Source organism: Euprymna scolopes, chromosome 26 (assembly GCF_053919585.1).
Source record: "Euprymna scolopes isolate OS-2025 chromosome 26, ASM5391958v1, whole genome shotgun sequence".
Classification (NCBI taxonomy): Eukaryota; Metazoa; Mollusca; class Cephalopoda; order Sepiida; family Sepiolidae; genus Euprymna; species Euprymna scolopes.
The window spans coordinates 102,331,135-102,350,204 of NC_136507.1; the positions used below are offsets into that span (position 1 = coordinate 102,331,135).

A 19,070-nucleotide genomic window follows, 5' to 3' on the forward strand; every position below is an offset into this window, starting at 1 on the left:
CGTTTCGAGATCTTCGGACAATTTCAAACATTATATTATTTAAAAATATTCCAGAGGCCACTCTAAAATAGAATAAGGGTTATTTTTATTACATTTTCACCCCGAACAAGGCACATTGTCACTTTGATGCAGGGGGCTACTATCAAGAACATAAGCTACAGGGGCACTATGTGGGGAGTTGGGCAGCAAGATGTCGGTTCACGTTACACTTGAACTTCTTCATGTCAGTACAGTTGGGGAAGCAGGAACCCGGAAGAGAATTCCAAAGTCTATCGGTTCTGGGGAATAAACTACTGGCGTAGAAGGCTCTCTTGCATCTAGGGATCTCAACTGTGAAGGGGTGGGATTTTGCTGCTTGTCGTGTTTGTCGGGGGTATTTACGTCGAGGGGTACAAGTGCTTGCAGTTCGTCGGATCATTCACCGTTAAAGTACTTGTAGAACAGGCAGAGGAATGCAATATTTCGTCGATGGGCAGAGGCTGAAGCTTAGATGACAGTTCAGGACCTATCAGGTTGGCGACTCTCTTTTGAACCTTGTCTAGGAGTGAGAGACTAGTAGCAGATGCACCAGCCCAAATATGACAACAATACTCCATACATGGGCGAATGGTGGCCTTATAGAGGTATAGGATATATATGAATGTTAAGTAGACGGTGAGATAAACACATAGCGATCAGTAATGGTGGAAATTGAGTAGCGTCTACTTATATAAGGGGAACAAGAACTTATTTACATTAGACATGAAAAAACGAAGCTTTGTTCATGGAATTTTTGTTTAGTTTTAGGCACAGATAGAATTTGAGGGAAATTGTTGACAGTGGTTGTAGATAGACGAGTATTTTTTACGAAGATTTGGAGCTTACCATAAAAAGTAACGATAGAGCAGAGAAAAACTGACAACATCTTTTCTGTTAGAAAGAGGAAGTGGGGGAGACGAAATGGTCCTCACCCTCTATATTGCAAAGACGGTTTTGTATCCTTTCAAGAATATTTTTAAGAGCTTCTGCCCAGATGTATCATCAGTACTTCATCTTAGAATGTATTTGACCCTTATACGCGTAGACGATTACATCGGGATTGAAATGCTTCCTGAAACAGTGAAATGATTCCGCCATTTTAACAGTGATTTTGGCAACGGATCTGATATAGTTTTTCCATTTCAGGTCAGGAATGAAATTCAATCCGAAAAGTTTGCCAAATAGGGTGCTTTCTCAAAACGAGAGCCGCTCATTTCAGTTGGTAGCTAGCCATTTTTTAACCACATTGGACCACGTGTTCAAAGTCATTTCAGTTGATAATTAGCCATTTTTTACCACATTGGACTACGCGTTCAAGGTTGGAGGAGAGAGAGTTAGACAGGTCTTGGTCATTGCCAGCATTTGAAGTGTTGCCATAGCTGGTAATATCGTCTGCATAAATGTCGACGAATGGTCGTAGCACATGATTTCGGAGATCGTTGGTGAATATTGGAAATATAGTTGGGCCTAGGATTGATCCTTGAGGAACGCCAGCGTTAAAAATTTTGGTTACATGTTTCAGCTATGACCTAATTTAAGATCTTGCTTTCTTAAGTTACGACGAAATTACTTAAATACGTAAATCTCATCCGGAAAATGTCGGAATAATTTAGTTCGAATTCTATAAAATTTTAAAATAACCCTTATCCCTGAGTGGCTTCCGGGCCTTGATAAGTGGTGATCACTGTGTAAAAAAAAAGGTTTCTATGATATGTTATATTGAAGCAATATGTAAAACCTAGAATAATACATGTGTGTGTTTTTATCATGAATATAATGTCGTTCTTTTTTTATCTTGCCTTTGTGTTTTAATGCAATGTAGATCAAGTCTGCCTTGGGAGTTGAAAAGAGAAGAGAAAATGTGAACAAATCACATGGGACGATAAAAGAAGCTATATGCCCAGAGAACAAGCAAGCCAACGTAAGTTCATAAAAATAATACAAAATTTCGCTTTTTTTATTTTATCTTTTTTTTTTTCATGAAAATGTGAAGTAGTATACAAAATTATTGTTTATCTGAGAAATATGTTTCATATAAAAACACTGAGTGGTTGATCTTCTTCCTTCTTTGTTCTGTATTTTCACGCATGAAAAATAAAATCTGTGAAGCCATTTTTCTTCATCAGCTAAAACGCATGCATAAATGATGATCATAATCGACAATATTTATCACTAGCATGACCTATGAATTTCCACGGAATGAGAAATATATTTTATCAACATATATGTATTGATAAAGCTGATATTTTTCTGGATCGCGACAAAAATCTATTCTTTTTGACAGAAAAGCAATAGCACGCAGAGTGCCCATTGTATTTTAAATATAGAACTAACTCAAATTAGAAAAATTAATAAATACTAATAAATACTCAGAAAGTAATATTGTGCTACATAGTTCAATACAAATAATAAAATCATATTGTAAGATACAATCTTTAATTTACTCCTTCAGTTTAGCACTTCTTGGTAGAAAATGTTCTTTTTTGTTACCCTGTTTCTTTCGAATGTTCTCTTTTTATGTAAAGTTTCACTGACTTCTTTCTTTAGTGAAGATAAGCTGCACATTAAAATTATTACGAGTTCTTTTTCACACCATTACAACAACGATAATATATTATGATAATGATATTTGAAAATGAGGCTACATCAAGAGGAGATCACTCTCATCTTATCCATAGTTGCTAGATTGAACTTTTTAAAGCCAAATTTCGTGACTTTGGCATTTTTTGAAGCGGTTTGATCTTCAAAAGTTGTATTTGACCTTTTTTTCTCAACGCTTAACGTTAGAACTAACTAAGGGGGAAAAGGCAGAATATTATATTAATATTGATATTAATTTATTAAAGTATGCAAACTGTTTAACCCGGCTGTGTTGGTTGTATCATAAATTCATAGAACTTATCGTTTAGTCTTTCCTTTTCCAAGGTAACCATGATGAGAGCCGCTTAATGTTCAATTTGCTGCTTGTGTTATATTATAAACCCTTTTTCTAAGAATTCAAAACACAACAACCATTCGTGTAAGCAACAGTCCGTTTTTTATTTCTCCTGTTGTGCTTGCTTATGGTAGATAGAGAGAGAGAGAGAGAGAGTGGGTGAGCGCCAGAGAGAATTATCGTGGCGTCTACTTGGTTGACAATCAAATCTCCAACTGTAATCTTTTTCCTTCTGTGAATTTTTCCTGTCAATCTTTTCAAAACACCACATAACCAGATTCCTTTCTGTTACATTTTTCATAACAATAATAAGGTCTTTTTATATTTGTGAGAAATATTGAAACAATTCCCGTTTAGTTTGTCAATTTCTGACATTTCATCCGCAGACGCGTGCCACATTTTAATTCATGAACATACATATATGTATATACACCTATACACATATATATATATATATATATATATATATATATATATACTAGCATGTCAACCAGGCTCAGACCGGGTCATTCGTGTAACACTTGTACCTTTTTACTTAACTCCCCGTGAGAGTAATAGTATTTAGTATTTTTAGTTATGATATTTCTAATGTCGGACGACTGTAGGTTTTTATCGCGGGATGTTATATATGCATATATATATATATATATGCATATATATATGCATATATACATATATATATATATATATATATATATATATATATATATATATATATATAATATATATGTATATACATATATATATGTATGTGTGGTGTGTTATCGTGTGATGTTACATATATATATGTATATATATATATATGTGTGTTATATATATATATATATATATATATATATATATGTTATATATATATATTTATATATCTGTAGAAATATATTTTCCTATTACATATCAATCGTTATTTAAGAAGCTCAATACAATTATAGAGCAATATAGAGAATAAATTACAAAAAGTTATATTCCAAAATTCATGATGTTGACCCTCTTATAATTTATTCCTTTAATTCAGTTGACTTATACAATTCGTGACAGTATCTATTTCCTAGCGCAAAATCAATCAGTTAGTTATTATATCAATCAGTGAATCTATTATGCCCTTAACTCATCAGAAGGAATAGTAACAATCGATCCGTCAAAAGGAATTGAAATGTGATTTGATATGGTAATATATATATATATATATATATATATATATATATATATATATATATATATATATATATATATATATATACATACATACTTATGATACAAAACATATCTAAGATCACTGCCAAACACATAAAGTAATTTCGTGTGAAATTTCATAAAAATCGGCCTAGCCGTTTTCGAGTCCACAAGGAAGTGACGCACACACACACACACACATACATACATACATACATACATATACATACACACACATACACACACACATACATACATACACACACACATACACACACACACACACACATACAAACAATTCCTGTTATATAATAGTAGAAATAGGGCAGGTATGTTTGAACCTCGGTCCTCATAAACAAGAATTCCATTGTGTTTAACAATAGTGTCGTATACTAGACAAACAACTCATTTTTCCCGAGAGCAATATAAATAATACTGTATCACATTTCAATAGATAAAGCATATTTAAAGAGCGCAATGTGTTGTGTTTTAGTTTTTATATACATGAAAGGGAACTCAGCGCTGCTGGGCGCAATAATGGTAACAATACTGCAGTACTTCTGATAAATCATATATATTAGCCATAAAGTGCTCAATACCCTAAGTAGAGAAGATGGATTTGAAAATCGCATTGCTCTTCAATTCGTTTTGTTATGCTAGCCAAGGAATTTGATATTTCCCGGGAGTAGTAATAGTAATAATAGAGTATTATATTCGATAAAGAGTATATCTTAACGCAAAAGTGCTCAATACCTTAGATAGAGCAGATGTGCGTGAACAATAAACTGCCTGGAAAAAATGAACTTCACTTCATTTCGTTATCGTATTGCATACTAGATTAAGAACTCCGCATTGTCCGGAAGCAATAATAGTAAAAATATTTTATTACCTAGAAAGTGATATATGTTATTTAGAATTCTCAGTACCCTAGAGAGAGCAAGTGTGCTTTAAATACCCATTGCCTGCGAACAATAATTTCTATTGGTTTCGTTAATATGTTATACACTAGACAAGACACTCGGTATACACGGAAACAATCATATTAATGACACAATATTACATCGTATAAGTATTATATGGTAAATACAAAATTAGTTCATACTTTATATATAGCAGGTGATTTTGAACGTTGTATTACCCTTAAAGGCCTTTGATAGAGTATGGCATAAAGGTTTACTTCACAAGATCTCCACAGTATAGCTTATGTTTATATCTTCTCAACTATTAAATCATTTCTCTCTGATAGTTTCATAAGAGTAGTGGTTGATGGGTAGAAATCAGAAGCTCAGAGTATTAATGCTGGGGTCCCTTAGGGGTCCATCCTATGCCCAACTCTCTTCCTGATCTACATTAATGATCTTCCAAATCATATCCTTACATCATTTGTAGACATTTATGCTGATGACAATACTATCTATGGTAGCACATCTAAGACCGTAAACGACCAAGTTCTTTCCGATTCTCTCTCCTCTGATCTTGAGCAAGTGGTGCAATGGGGAAAGAGGTGGCTTGTTACTTTTAATGCATCTAAGACCAAGCTTTTAGCTTTACATCATCAACGCTCTGATCCCCATCTGACATCAATTAAAATGAATGGCTCTCGTCTTGGGGAGGCCTCATGTTTTAACAAGCTTCTGGGCTTAACATTGATCTTAAATGGAACACATGCATTAAATCCGTTGTCAAGGTCGCTGGAAAAATCCTTCTATCGATCCAGTAGATATCTCACTGCTGATGCAATTCTCTATCTATATAAGAGCCAGGTACGTCCAGGGATGGAGTACTGTTGCCACATCTTGGCAGGAGCTGCTAGAAAGGACTTATTCTGCCTTGATAGAGTTCAAAATAGACTTCGTAGCCTCGTAGGGGATGTCCTTTTCTCTTCCCTGCAACCTTTATCTCACAGAAGAGATATTGCGAGTTTGTCTCTGCTTTATCGTTATTTTCATGGCAAGTGCTCGGCTGAGCTTCAATCCATGGTCACCCTCGCCAGACTTTCTCAAGAAACACTCGTCTAGCTGAAAACACTATCAATAATTTCCCCCACTCTTTATCTGTGCCTAAACCTAAACGTAGATTCCATGAAGAAAGCTTCTTTCTTAGAACTGCACGCCTATGGAATTATCTTCCGTTTTCCTGCTTTCCAGATGACTACAATATGGTTGTCTTCAAGTCTAACGTAAACAAGTTTTTGATGAACCATTCCATATAAGTTAACAAATTTACCGAATTTCCGTTATTAACGATTACTATATTGTCCAATTTCTACTGTACACTCTTTAACCGTTATCCTCAAATGGCCTCCTGGCCTTGATAAGTGGTGATGCCTGTATAAAAAAAGTAATAATATAGAATTACATTTACTAATCCAAAAGTTCTCAATACTCTAAATAGTACAGCTGTGTTTAAATGCCACTTTATCCGATTGCATGAACCTTAATGTGTTTTGTAATGTTGTTGTACATTGGAAAATAATCTTGGCGTTGCCCGGGAGCAATAATAGTAACAATAAAATATTACATCCGGTAAGTGGCATATTTCAATCTAAAAGAGCTAAATATGTAGATGAAGCTGATATGTCTAAACGCTGCGTTGTCGGTAAACCAATAACATCAATGTTATTAGTTGTAGTGTTTTATACTTGATAAGAATTTCAACCAAGTAATAATAGGAATATTAGTATAAATTATTTGGTGCGTTATATCATGGCCACCGAGATATAAAAGGCCTGTTAACTGAAAAATACCTGCAGGCAATGTAGGTAAGATTTGTCGAACTGTTACTGTCGATACTATATGACGGCATTTTTAAAAAGAGCATTAAAACATGTTAAAAAAGAAAAGAAAGGAACCCAATTCGATTAATAATGAAACTGAACTTGATTCAATATAAAATATAAATATTATGTAAAATTACGTAATTTTAAAGACAATCTAATACTGATAAAACTGAATTATGAATTTAGGGAACAAACAATTAAAGAAACATAAAACAAAAACAATTCTTGGCCTTCGGGACAAGATCACAGTGTAGTGGTATCTGTTCTGATGCTACAATTCAGTAGAGGAGAAATCCTTCCTAAGTGAGACAATTTTATTTTTCTTCCTATCCAAAGTGCTCCTTATTGGGAGCTGGATTTTCCCCCACAAGATTACATGTTGAACTATTTTTAAAAAACTATTACTTTTAATACAGAAATTATATTTAAAGTTTTAGTTTTATGTTCTTCTATGTTCATTTGTTCCCCATGTTTTTCATCAAAATGTGTAGCATATTTTCATCCGTTACATGGTTCGGAATCCTATACTTCGCTATAATCTTCATTTTCATATCAGTACAAAGATAATCATACCATAATGTGAACATTGGTTAAAAATAAGAAAATATAGTAACATTTATATTATTTTTCGATTTTTTTTATTTCTTTAATTTAATTTGATTCATACTTTTATTTCGTTTTTATTTTATTTTATTTTCATTTAATTTTAATTTATTTTTATTATTATATTTTCCACACTAAATATTTTTATTTTTTTTACATTTATTTTTTCATGTATATTCAAATAATGCTTTTGGCCTTTCTTTTTCCCTCAAATAGTACCTTCAAAAAAGTTTTCGTGATTAAATAACCTTATAACTTATAACGGAAACCTTTTGCATATGTGCTTTTTAGGGAGCGACTATTAAATTAAAATCCGTTTACGCAGAGTTCACGTTCCCTATGAAGTACCTATTTTATTATTGTTATTATAATAATAATAATAATAATAATAATAATAATAATAATAATAATAATGGTGCTTATGCAGTGTACGCACCGTGCTATATTTTAGATATGATTTTCAAGTTAAATTTATGGTATCTTTTCTTTCATAAAATTTGTAGGTGAAAGTGCAGAATAGGGGTTTGTTTAACTATACACATAGATTCGAAAAAGTTGTCAAAAAACAAATATATATAAATGTTAACAAAGGCAAGATACGTTACTTTTCTACTAATCTGGCTAATTTTTTAGTGTTTTTATTTTATATAATGTGTTTATTCGGCTCAAAAAACATAGTGTTTACCGATGTATTTGAAAAATGCAAATGGCGGCATGATTGCTGTTGCACACGGTAAGTTTGGAAAACGAGTTTGAACAAAACAATTATACAAAATACTGTTAAAAACTCGCTCAATATATGTTACCGTGACATAGGCGAACATATATTCGGTGGGTTTCTATCAGTATTTTGTATAATTTGTTTGTTTGAACTCATTTTCACAAACTTACCGAGTTCAATAGCGAGTATGCCGATATTTTTCTTTTTAAACATTGTATGATTTTCGAAGCGAATACACGTTTTAAAGTGAGTAAAACCACTAAAAACCTTTCCAGATAGGTAGAAGAGTAACTTATCTTGTTTTGGTAACAACTATTTGATATGTATTTGATTTTTTACCACTTTTTTTTTAATCTATGTGTATGGTAATATTTCAAAGAAATAAATTACGCCTGGTGCTAAAATATTGAAATCATCAATTACTTTAGTAAAAAAAAAAACTGTCGTGAAAAATGCTTTTAACTTTAAAATATTTGGAAATACTCAATGAAAGTTTATATTTATTGTTAAAAGAACGGACTGAAAAATATTCTCATATAAAAAGTGTGTTTTGCAGTTTAAAAAATAAATAAAATGAAATATTCGACTTCCTTCGATAGATATAAAAATTCGAAAATAACCTACTTACTGTTATATTTTGTTAGATGAAAATTATCCCAATGTGCAATTATTATAATAATTATCCAAATGGAGAATTGTTTTTTCTCTTTAGAAGAATAAACAACATGCACAATCTGAGGCAACGAAAAATATTTTTATGGCCACGTGATTAAACACCGGAAACTTTCTATACCTACATGATGATCAGGAAATGACGTCATGCTGTCATGTTCACTGACCTACTCTATCGGTAGCCTTGGTTATATATGCTGAATCGAATAGTGCTGCATACCGTCGATAGAACAGAATCGTTATCTGCTGAATAAAGAAAGGGGAGATAAAAAAGGGGAAAGATTCGGCATTGCATGGGAATAGATTAAAACAAATCTTTCGCTATTGTAAAAGAGGATAAGAAACTCAGAGTTGTCCGAGAAAACATCAAAACAATTACTAGACGTTGCATGGAATACATTAAAGCAAATATAAATTACAGTATAGAACATTAAAGGAACATGGGGGAGACAAGAAACTCATTAGTACCAAATAAAACATTAAAAACAAAAACATAAGTTATATCATATTATTAAGGGGAGAGACCAGATACTCTGTGTTGTCTGGCCGCAGTAACCTTGCAGTGATAGTTTAGGTGAATTTTTTACATTTTTATTATCATTTTCAATGCATCAAAATAAGAGAGCTGAATGGGAAGTGGAGAAAAAAAAGAGAGATAGAAAGGGAGAAGGGGAGGATGTAAATATAAGGAGAGGGGTAGAAAGATGGAAGTTTCAATATAAAGATGTTCCGCACGCTTTTAAAACTATTTTACTTTTTTAGTGGGCAAAGCTGAGTGGTCTTGCTGCTAGCGTGTTATAAATCTAAATAGGAAAGACTTGCAGTCGTGTTAACAGTGATGTTTCGTTTAACATTGCATCCTATTACGAGAAAGATAAGCGCAGCAAGTAACGCGATTTCCTGTACCGTTTTGTACTGAGACGCACTTTATCAAATTCGCAATCAACATGAGTAGAGGAAGTGTTTTCCTTTTAGAATATTGATCGCAGAAGCAACTTCAACTGAATAAGACGGTTAAGTCAGACGAGTCCAGACGTATGGACAAAGTAAAGTTGATTTTTAACAAAATCATATTTACATGAGATGGGGGTGGGGGACATTTTCAGGGACAATATTTTCCTCTTCAAGATGAATTTTTGTTCATCTAAACGTACTCAAATTTTTTATTTTGTCCCGTGTGGCAACTTAATTTCCCAGGTAATTGCTCCTGAACTAGGCAAGTTGTATTTTTCTAATACAAAATGCCCTGTTTGAGAGACTGGAATCTACAGGAAGGCTTATTACTAAAGCCACTCCCATCTACATGGTTAAACGATAAAAAAATTGTCGCCTAAAGAAAATAACACTGCAGCTGTATTTTAAAACTTTTATTGCAAAAATTAATTCAGGTAACTTGATTATGTAGTAGAGTTGATATCTATTCGATGTAGCTGCCTTTAAACATAATCGCCGCCTCGATGCGGGTCCGGAACTGGGAGCATGCCTTTTCCACAAGTGCCAGCGGAAGCTGGCTTTGGTGTTGTGAGAGGTCATGTTGGTGATGTTTTCGACATATGACCAAACGAAGTAGTCCAGCGGGCTCAGCTTGGGAGAGGAGGAGGGCAGTGAAAGAAGGGTACAAAGTCGTAGCATTCCTTCTGAAACCAAGCCTGAGTCTCTTTTGACTTGTGGGCTGGCAGCAGCCACCTGGTTGCATCCAAGGATTACCACATTCTTCAGCATATCCAAATACACTTTGGTGTTGACTTTCAAGCTGATTTCGAAGATGTGAGGTGGCATGATGTATCCCTCACTTGAAACCACACCAAAGACCATAACCGTGGCCAGAAACTTTGTTTTAATCACCCCGAACACGTACCTGTTATTTGTAGCAATCCAGCAATGCATTTTATGGGTCCTGGCAATGGTTCTGTTATCATAACTTGAATCGGTAAAGAGCATGCGTTGTACAGTGGTGCATCTCCGATCTCGCTCGTTGAACATTGTGACACTTACAGACATTATAGAAGGCTCCTATCGCTCTTGTGATTTGTATAAACTGGCCAACTAGTAGATGGTCTGCAACAAAAGAAAAATAGTTTTCATCAAACGGAAATAGAATCATGTAGTCTTTTCTACGGCGACAATTTTATCGTTCCACTCTATATATTTAACATATCTTATTTCTTTGGCTTTGTGGAGAGACCGGTAAATCAAATTACCACACAGTAATGTTCTTTTAAGTGTTGATATTATTTGCGAAGCGCAAAGGCTTATTAGGTATGATTAAACGGGATATGATATTAATATATGACTGTACCCTCTTGATGTGGCAAGCACCTAAGACAAAACGGGTTGGTTTCTTCCGAAAATTTATCTTAGTCCAAAAATGCTTGATTCCTTAGCCTGTCCCATGTAGCGACTCATTTCTGAGGGAATGATGACGGAAATATACATATTAAATCAACATTATGTTTAAATTTGCCTTCGTGGGGAGACAGGTAAATAAAATCATCATGCAGCCGTCGTTGAAATAACTTCGATACAAGTATTTTAGCTCATTAGGATTGGGCCAGCCCCAGCTACGAAGTGTTTTGGGTGATATAAGAGGCGCAACTTCGTGTCACACACACTTCAGATGTAACCATTCACTGCAGCAAACATGGAGGTTCAGGAAGACATCTTGCAGCAGGTTGCCTGTACACCATTACGTGGAGTACCGCCTTTTCGCCTTTTCGTCTACCCGCCACGCGAGTTTATTCGAGTGTGCATCTCTCCCAGTGAATTAAACTAGATACCAACCTGGAGATTTTTACAATTCGGCGCGGTACATACAGCACCTAGCCATCCCAAACGGTCACCCATCTAGTACTGGCCAGGCTCATCGGTGCTTAACTGCGGTGATCTGGATAGAACCGGTGTGTCAACGAGATTGTGCCGTTTGTAGCGGTATTTTGGTATAATTAGATTATTTACGATTTAAATAAGAACTTGTTTAGGTTGGACTTGAAGACTGATATTGTAATCAGCTGAAAAGCAGACCAGCGGAATAGAGTTCCACAAGCGGGCAGTTCAAGGAAAGAATCTTTGTTCATGGAATCTGCGTTTAGATTTAAGCACAGCTAGAGAGTGGGGGAAATTGTTGATAGTGATTGTAGCTAGTCGGGTGGGTTTTTTTGTGAAAGTTTATCAGGGGGATCATAGACTGAAGCTCAGACGAGCACCTGTTATGAAATAATAATAGAGCAGATGTGGTTTTAGATTGCAACTCTTGCCACAAAAGTTTCACGAGCACGAGGCACCCTTACAGTGGGTATCCATAGTCCGTCAAGACTGAAGGAAGCCTTAACCGTAGCTTTTCATTTTGATGCGAGAAGAAAGCAAATTCTAACCTTGACTACAATTCTTTATCTGGAATTTTTTTTACAATTGAAATCTTCTCTGACTGAATTGGTACTGTTAAATTTTATTTGCAACAACATTAATATTCACACTCGAGTAATTGTCTTTTCTCTACTATATTTATTTCTTTTCCATTTTCGGGTTATTTTTTATTGCAAGAATGACTCTTCGTATGACGTATTTCAATGTGATTCTTGTTGACCAATCAATTTTTTTATTGAAGTATAAAATTGGATATAAGAAGATTACAGACACGGTGTCGTATTTTAATTTACACAAACGTAGGTCACGAGATCTCGCGACATTAACATTATTTCACGTTGAAAACAAATACACCTAACACTAATTTCAGAACATATTAAATCATAGAAGTGCAATAAAACAGAGCCGAGATTGGAAAGAAGGGAGTTTTAAATGAGCCTCAAATTCATATTAGATGAGTCAATGCACCAACTGACACAAATAATAACGGTTTTTTAATGGTTTTTATATAAGGTTGGGTCGCCTTTACATCTGACTAAAAGTTGAATAAAATTTGAGTATAGGAAAGTTTCAAATTTCGTAGTTGAACATTTTTGACTTACAAGTCATTTTCCATTATATTTTAAAACAATAATTCGGTCAGTTTTTATGATAAACCAATACATTTTGTATTTTTACCCCTGTTTTCAGGATCAATCTTTCACATGAAATGGTTGCCAGTGACGTTGCATCACCTCTTATACCATATCTACGTTTACTCTTACTCCACTCCGATTCCCATAAGTCATAATTAGGGCTATGACAACAGCATATTCTTTTCATTGTTTTGGCTCTCAAGTATATATCCGTCACATTTAGATACAGTTAATCAACCGAGATCCACATCACTTTATATAAAAGCATATAAAATATCAACGGATACACATTCAAGAGTCAAAACAATGAAAAGAATATGCTGTTGTCCTAGCCTTAGTCATAATATGTTCTCGAAGTTGTTCACACTTCCTCCTCCACATCCTCATCATCTATGACTGGAACATTTTACATATTGTCACGGTTGCCATCTTGGTAATATCCACATGCACTTATGTATTCTAATGCATGCCATCTGCAGGTACACATTGGGGTACTGCATCCTTTCAGTGAATCATCTGAATCGGTTCATCTGAAGCAGGACTTTTGTCTGTTATCACTGGAACAAGTTTGTACCCTTCTACTAGTGATGGGATGAGTCCAATATTTTTCACGATTCCGATGCAATTACAGATTCCGTACTAAATTCCCGATTCCGATGCAATTACCGATTCCGATTCTTTACAAATATCTAAACATTTAACTATTACATTGTAATTTTTCCCGATTACCATAAAAACGCGTTAAATGTGCATATATTTTTTATAACGTAAAAAAAAAATTGTTTATGGGGGTGATTTCTAGCTTTTAGCTCTACTCGTAGTTTAAAATCAATAAATATTTATTTTATCATTTCTACGAGCAGTCGAAAATTTTGTTTTAAACAAAATAAAATTTTAAAAAGATGATTAAAAGAATCGGTTTTGGCATCGGAAAATAGGAACATTTTTTACAATTCCGATACTAATTCCGATGTGGCCAAAAGTTCCGATTTTTTCGATTTTAGATTCTGATTAATCGTCCAACACTACCTTCTAATTTCCATCCCTACTCAGATGGTGCCATTTCATCACTGCATCCCATCGATTCTATAACATGGCAGACGATAATTTGCACGATGCAAGAAATATAAATTCGATTTAAGAAATTTTAGTGAATTAATTTTTTCAAAATTTTCGACAAGATTTATATGACGTATTTTTAATATGATTCTTGTTGGACAATCTATTTGATTATTAAAATACAAAATTGGACATAGAAGCCGCATTTGCAGCCATAAGCGTCAGTTTCCCCTTTCACTTCCGCCTCATAGGCGTTATTTGAAGATAAATGTGTGGACATCAGCGTAAATCACCATGGTTTTCTGAATAAAGATGGCGTCACACGGTTTAATATTAAACAATTTTCACGTCGGTTGTGAAAGAAAGCAAACGTATAATAAAATACATTTTTTTTTAAATAACAACTAAAAATTGAGAAATGTGATGTCGGAAATGTTGGGGAGGAAAGAAAAGTTTTGCGTATTCAATAAAGAAATAAAATCTGTTTATGAAAAATAAAACGAAATTTTTTAAGTCAAAGAAATGCTAGTATTTGAATCGGTAGTTTTGCATCGCATCAAATAAATATTCAAATGATGATACATACATGAATAAAACAAAAGTTTGACCTAATAAAAAAAAAACAGGCGGAAACAAAATTAAAGATCAAAACAACAATAAATGTACAAATATAAAAGAAACAAAAGAAAAAATAACCAACTTTATAACAAAACTAGCTGGTCAGCCGGCGTTTCCCGGTCATACAATACGCTTAAACATGATATTTTAATGCATACAGATTCCGTATGTATTATCAATCCTCTGTTGATTTTATATATTACGAGGAATAATTTGCCCGGTGGACTAATTCGTAAAATAATTTTTTTAAATGATAATGATGATAATGTCGTTCATCAAATTCCGTCCGTGTTTGTTTACAATATCACGTCAGCTGATATTTGGGATTGCCCATCTTAAACATAGTCTTTCTTTTGTTATAGATAAAAAAAAGAAAGAATTTTACAGGGGAATATTTTACGTTACATCGGTCAAAAGAAATAATAACATTATTTCCCTTGGCTGGTGCAATGTAAAATATTCCTCTGTAAAAACTTTTCTTTTTATCTATAAGAAACGGGAAAATAATAAAATTACTTTCTTTTATCTATAAGACAAGGGAAATAATAAAATTACTTCCCTTGGCCGGTGTGACGTAAAATATTCGCCTTTAAAAATTCTTCTTTTTTATCTATAAGAAAAGAAAGACTATTTTTAAGATCGGATTTTTTCGATTTTCGATAATTATCGGATGAATTTCTGTACGGAATGTATCTAAGAACACTTCCAGACATATAAATTACTTAAGTGTGAAATTTGCAAAAAATAGGTTCAGCTGTTTAAGAACCTATAAGGAAGCAACTTACACACACACAATAGTGGTAAAGATAGAGATATTCGAATAACACAAACAAGAATCGTCATTTGGCTTTCTATTTTCTATAATACTATTTTCTATAATACTATTTTCTATAATACTATTTTCCATAATACTATTTTCTATAATACTATTTTCTATAATACTATTTTCCATAATACTATTTTCTATAATACTATTTTCCATAATACTATTTTCTATAATACAATTCTATTTTCTATACTACAATTCTATTTTCTATAATACAATTCCAATACGAAACGACGTTTTTAAAGTGTCAACATTTTTCTTATTAACCAATACCACGCGGCCACATATGCCACAGAACATTTAAACCAACCGTGACTATCACATTCACAGACTAGTACCCACGAGGGATTTTATATCTCCAACGGGAAAGATGAAAAAAAATGTCAGAATCTGATGAAGACTTTTCAAGTCGAAAGCTTGTTTATTAAGATTAATAATTTATTATGGAGGAAAAAAAAAACAAGAAAAACGCCTTGTTATTTGGGTTTCTAACCTAAAGACCGTAAGTTTAAGTACAATAACAATTAAGCCAGCTGCCAGCTTGGCACGTTCTTTAAAAATGTTTTCAAATCTACTTATACTAAACATAATGTGAACGCGTCGCACATGCGCAGTATTGAAGAAGATAAAATACAATCACCCATAAGTACTAATTTTTCAATTCTAACCCCTTAGCCGCTCTTTTTCCGGATGTAAACCAATTAAAAATTTTCCATATATCTAAATACCGTATATACTAAATTTCAAGTATGGAAATAAAATTTCGTTCAGTATATAGGTTGAGAAGTTTCTTTACACACACACACATTCTCACTTTTATAGATATACTAGCATTTCAGCCCGGCGTTGCCCGTGTGTCTGGAGGTGTATATTGAACAAAAAGAAAAAAAACGGCCAATTTTTTTTAATTTTGACCCCTTAAAATTTATTGTTTTAGGCTCAAATTAAGTTACGAAGTTAGATCCACGTCCAAGGAACCTATATCTAAAATTTCAATTGTTTAGACCCAAAATTGGCGGAGGAGTTTGGTAGAGTTCTCAAAGGTCAAATTGTTGAACTTTGACCCCTTAACAATCAAATTTCTGGCCGAAAACCGATCACAAAGATTTTCCCAAATTTCAGTACCCTGTACATCAAATTTCGAGTCTGTAGACTGAAAATTGAAAGAGTTATTGCGTAGGAAAATGTACACACACACACACACACAGACGCGATCACTTTTATAGATATATAGATAGATAATTCAAAAAGAAATTAATTTTGTGTACACTTTCGATACTTATCTTTATTTACGATTTCCGGTGTATATTAGAAACGCGACTAGACATTAAAAGTGTGTTACATGTTATAGAACAATCTATATAACCAGCGTGCATCTATATATATTGACGTGTCTATGTATATTGGTATAAACGTCTGTGTTTATAGCGGTCGTATTGTCCCATATATATATATATATATATATATATATATATATATATATATATATATATATATATATTAATATTTATTAAAACGTAAACAGTTATATTTGGTCGCTACAAACAGCCATCTGTTTCAGTCAGCGAGACTTCATCAGGCAACCCTGAACCATGTGACTGTAAAGAAAAAAGCATATATATATATATATATATATATATATATATATATATATATATATATATATGAAAGTGAAAGCGTCTGTCTGTCTGTGTGTCTGTGTACATTTCCATACGCAATAACTCTGTCAATTTTCAGTCTACAGACTTGAAATTTGATATACAGAGTAGTGAGATTTGCGAAAATTGATGTTACTGGATTTCGGCCAGAAATTTAGCGATTATGGGGTCAAAGTTCAACGATTTGACTTTTGAGAACTCTACCAAACTCCTCCGACAATTTTGGGTCTAAACACTTGAAATTTTAGATATACGTTCCTTGGATAGGGATCTAACTTCATAACTGGATTTGAGCCCAAAACAATAAATATTAAGGAGTCATAATAGGGGTCAAATGTTTAAAAATTGACCGCTTTTTTTTCCCTCAACATACACCTCCAAATACCCGGGCAACGCCGTGCTGAAATGCTAGTATATCTATAAAAGTTAAAGTGTCTGTCTGTGTGTGTCTGTGTGTCTGTGTACATTTCCCTACGCAATAACTCTGTCATTTTTCAGTCTACAGACTCGAAATTTGATATACAGGGTACTGACATTTGGGAAAATCGATATGATCGGTTTTTGGTAAGAAATTTGGCGATTAAGGGTGGAAATTCAACGATTTGACCAATTTTGGGTCTTAACACTTTAAATTTTAGATATAGGTTCATTGGACATGGATCTAACTTAATAACTTTATTTGGTCCCAAAACAATAAATTTTAAAGGGTCATGATAGGGGTCAAAGTTTAAAAGAAATTGACTGCTTTTTTTTTTTTCTCAACATACACTTCCAAATACCAGGGCAACGCCGGGCACCCATGGTAGTATATCTATAAAAGTGAACGTGTCTGTTTGTCTGTGTGTGTGTATACATTTCCCTACGCAATAACTCTGTCAATTTTCTGTGTACAGACTCGAAATTTGATATACAGGGTACTGACATTTGGGAAAATCTACGTGATCGGTTTTCGGCCAGAAATTTGGCTGTTAAGAGGTCAAAGTTCAACGATTTGACTTTTGAGAACTCTACCAAACTCCTCCGACAATTTCGGGTTTAAACACTTGAAGTTTTAGATAAAGGTTCCTTGGACATGGATCTAACTTCATAACTTGATTTGAGCCCAAAACAATAAATTTTAAGGTGTCATAATAGGGGTCAAACTTTTAAAAATTGACCTTTTTTGTTTGTTTGTTTTTTTGTTCAGCATACACCTCCAAACACCCGGGCAACGCCGAGCACCCATGCTAGTATATATATATATATATATATATATATATATATATATATATATATATATATATATATTTGTATGTACGTATATATGTATGTATATATTATATATATATATCCATTGTATATATCCATTGTATGTATATATATATATATATATATATATATATATATATATATATATACTAGCAAAGATACCCGTGCTTCGCACGGAGCTTTGTTGCGCACTCGGGTACCAAAATCTGTGGGCACCTTTCCAGTAAGTTGATGTTGTAAGAGCAACGATTGCATAAGGTGATTAACATTTTAACTACCTCTTGTAGTGACTGAAATTCAATCAGGAACTTCACAAAACATTTTCATCAAAAAGGAAGGTTACTTGATGTTACATAGTAAATTTTTCATTGAAGTCATTTTCAACTCTTGCTTAAATTTTATCTTGCACATTCAATACTAAAAACTTACCACAATCAGATCATGTCAGTTTTTCCTCATATCCATTTCTCGAACTTTTCACTAAAGAGCCTCAGGGTAAACTACATTTCTGCTGCTTTGATTTGGAGCCAGAATGTAGAGTTTTTCTGAACTTCCTGTCCGGCTGATGGAGACGTAGAACATACCGTGACTGAAGCAGTCTGATGTCAAGTCTACGCCAATGGTGTTAAATGTCTGACCTTGACTTTTGTTTATGCTCATTGCAAAACACACCTTCACAGGAAATTGGAGTCTCCGGAATTTAAATGGAAGTACTGAGTCCGATGGAACTAAGGGGATCCTTGGCAGTAGAACGGTTTCGCCTTT

General features: G+C 33.6%; 1 protein-coding gene across 1 annotated transcript in view; it reads left to right on the top strand.

Moving 5' to 3' along the window:
- The window catches only part of LOC145248312 (uncharacterized), a 140,915-nt gene that overhangs the window by 36,318 nt on the left and 85,527 nt on the right, over positions 1–19,070 (top strand). The window contains exon 2 of the mRNA XM_080110219.1: positions 1,841–1,939. Coding sequence (XP_079966345.1) covers positions 1,841–1,939 — 99 coding nt within the window. The remainder of the gene's footprint in view (positions 1–1,840; positions 1,940–19,070) is intronic.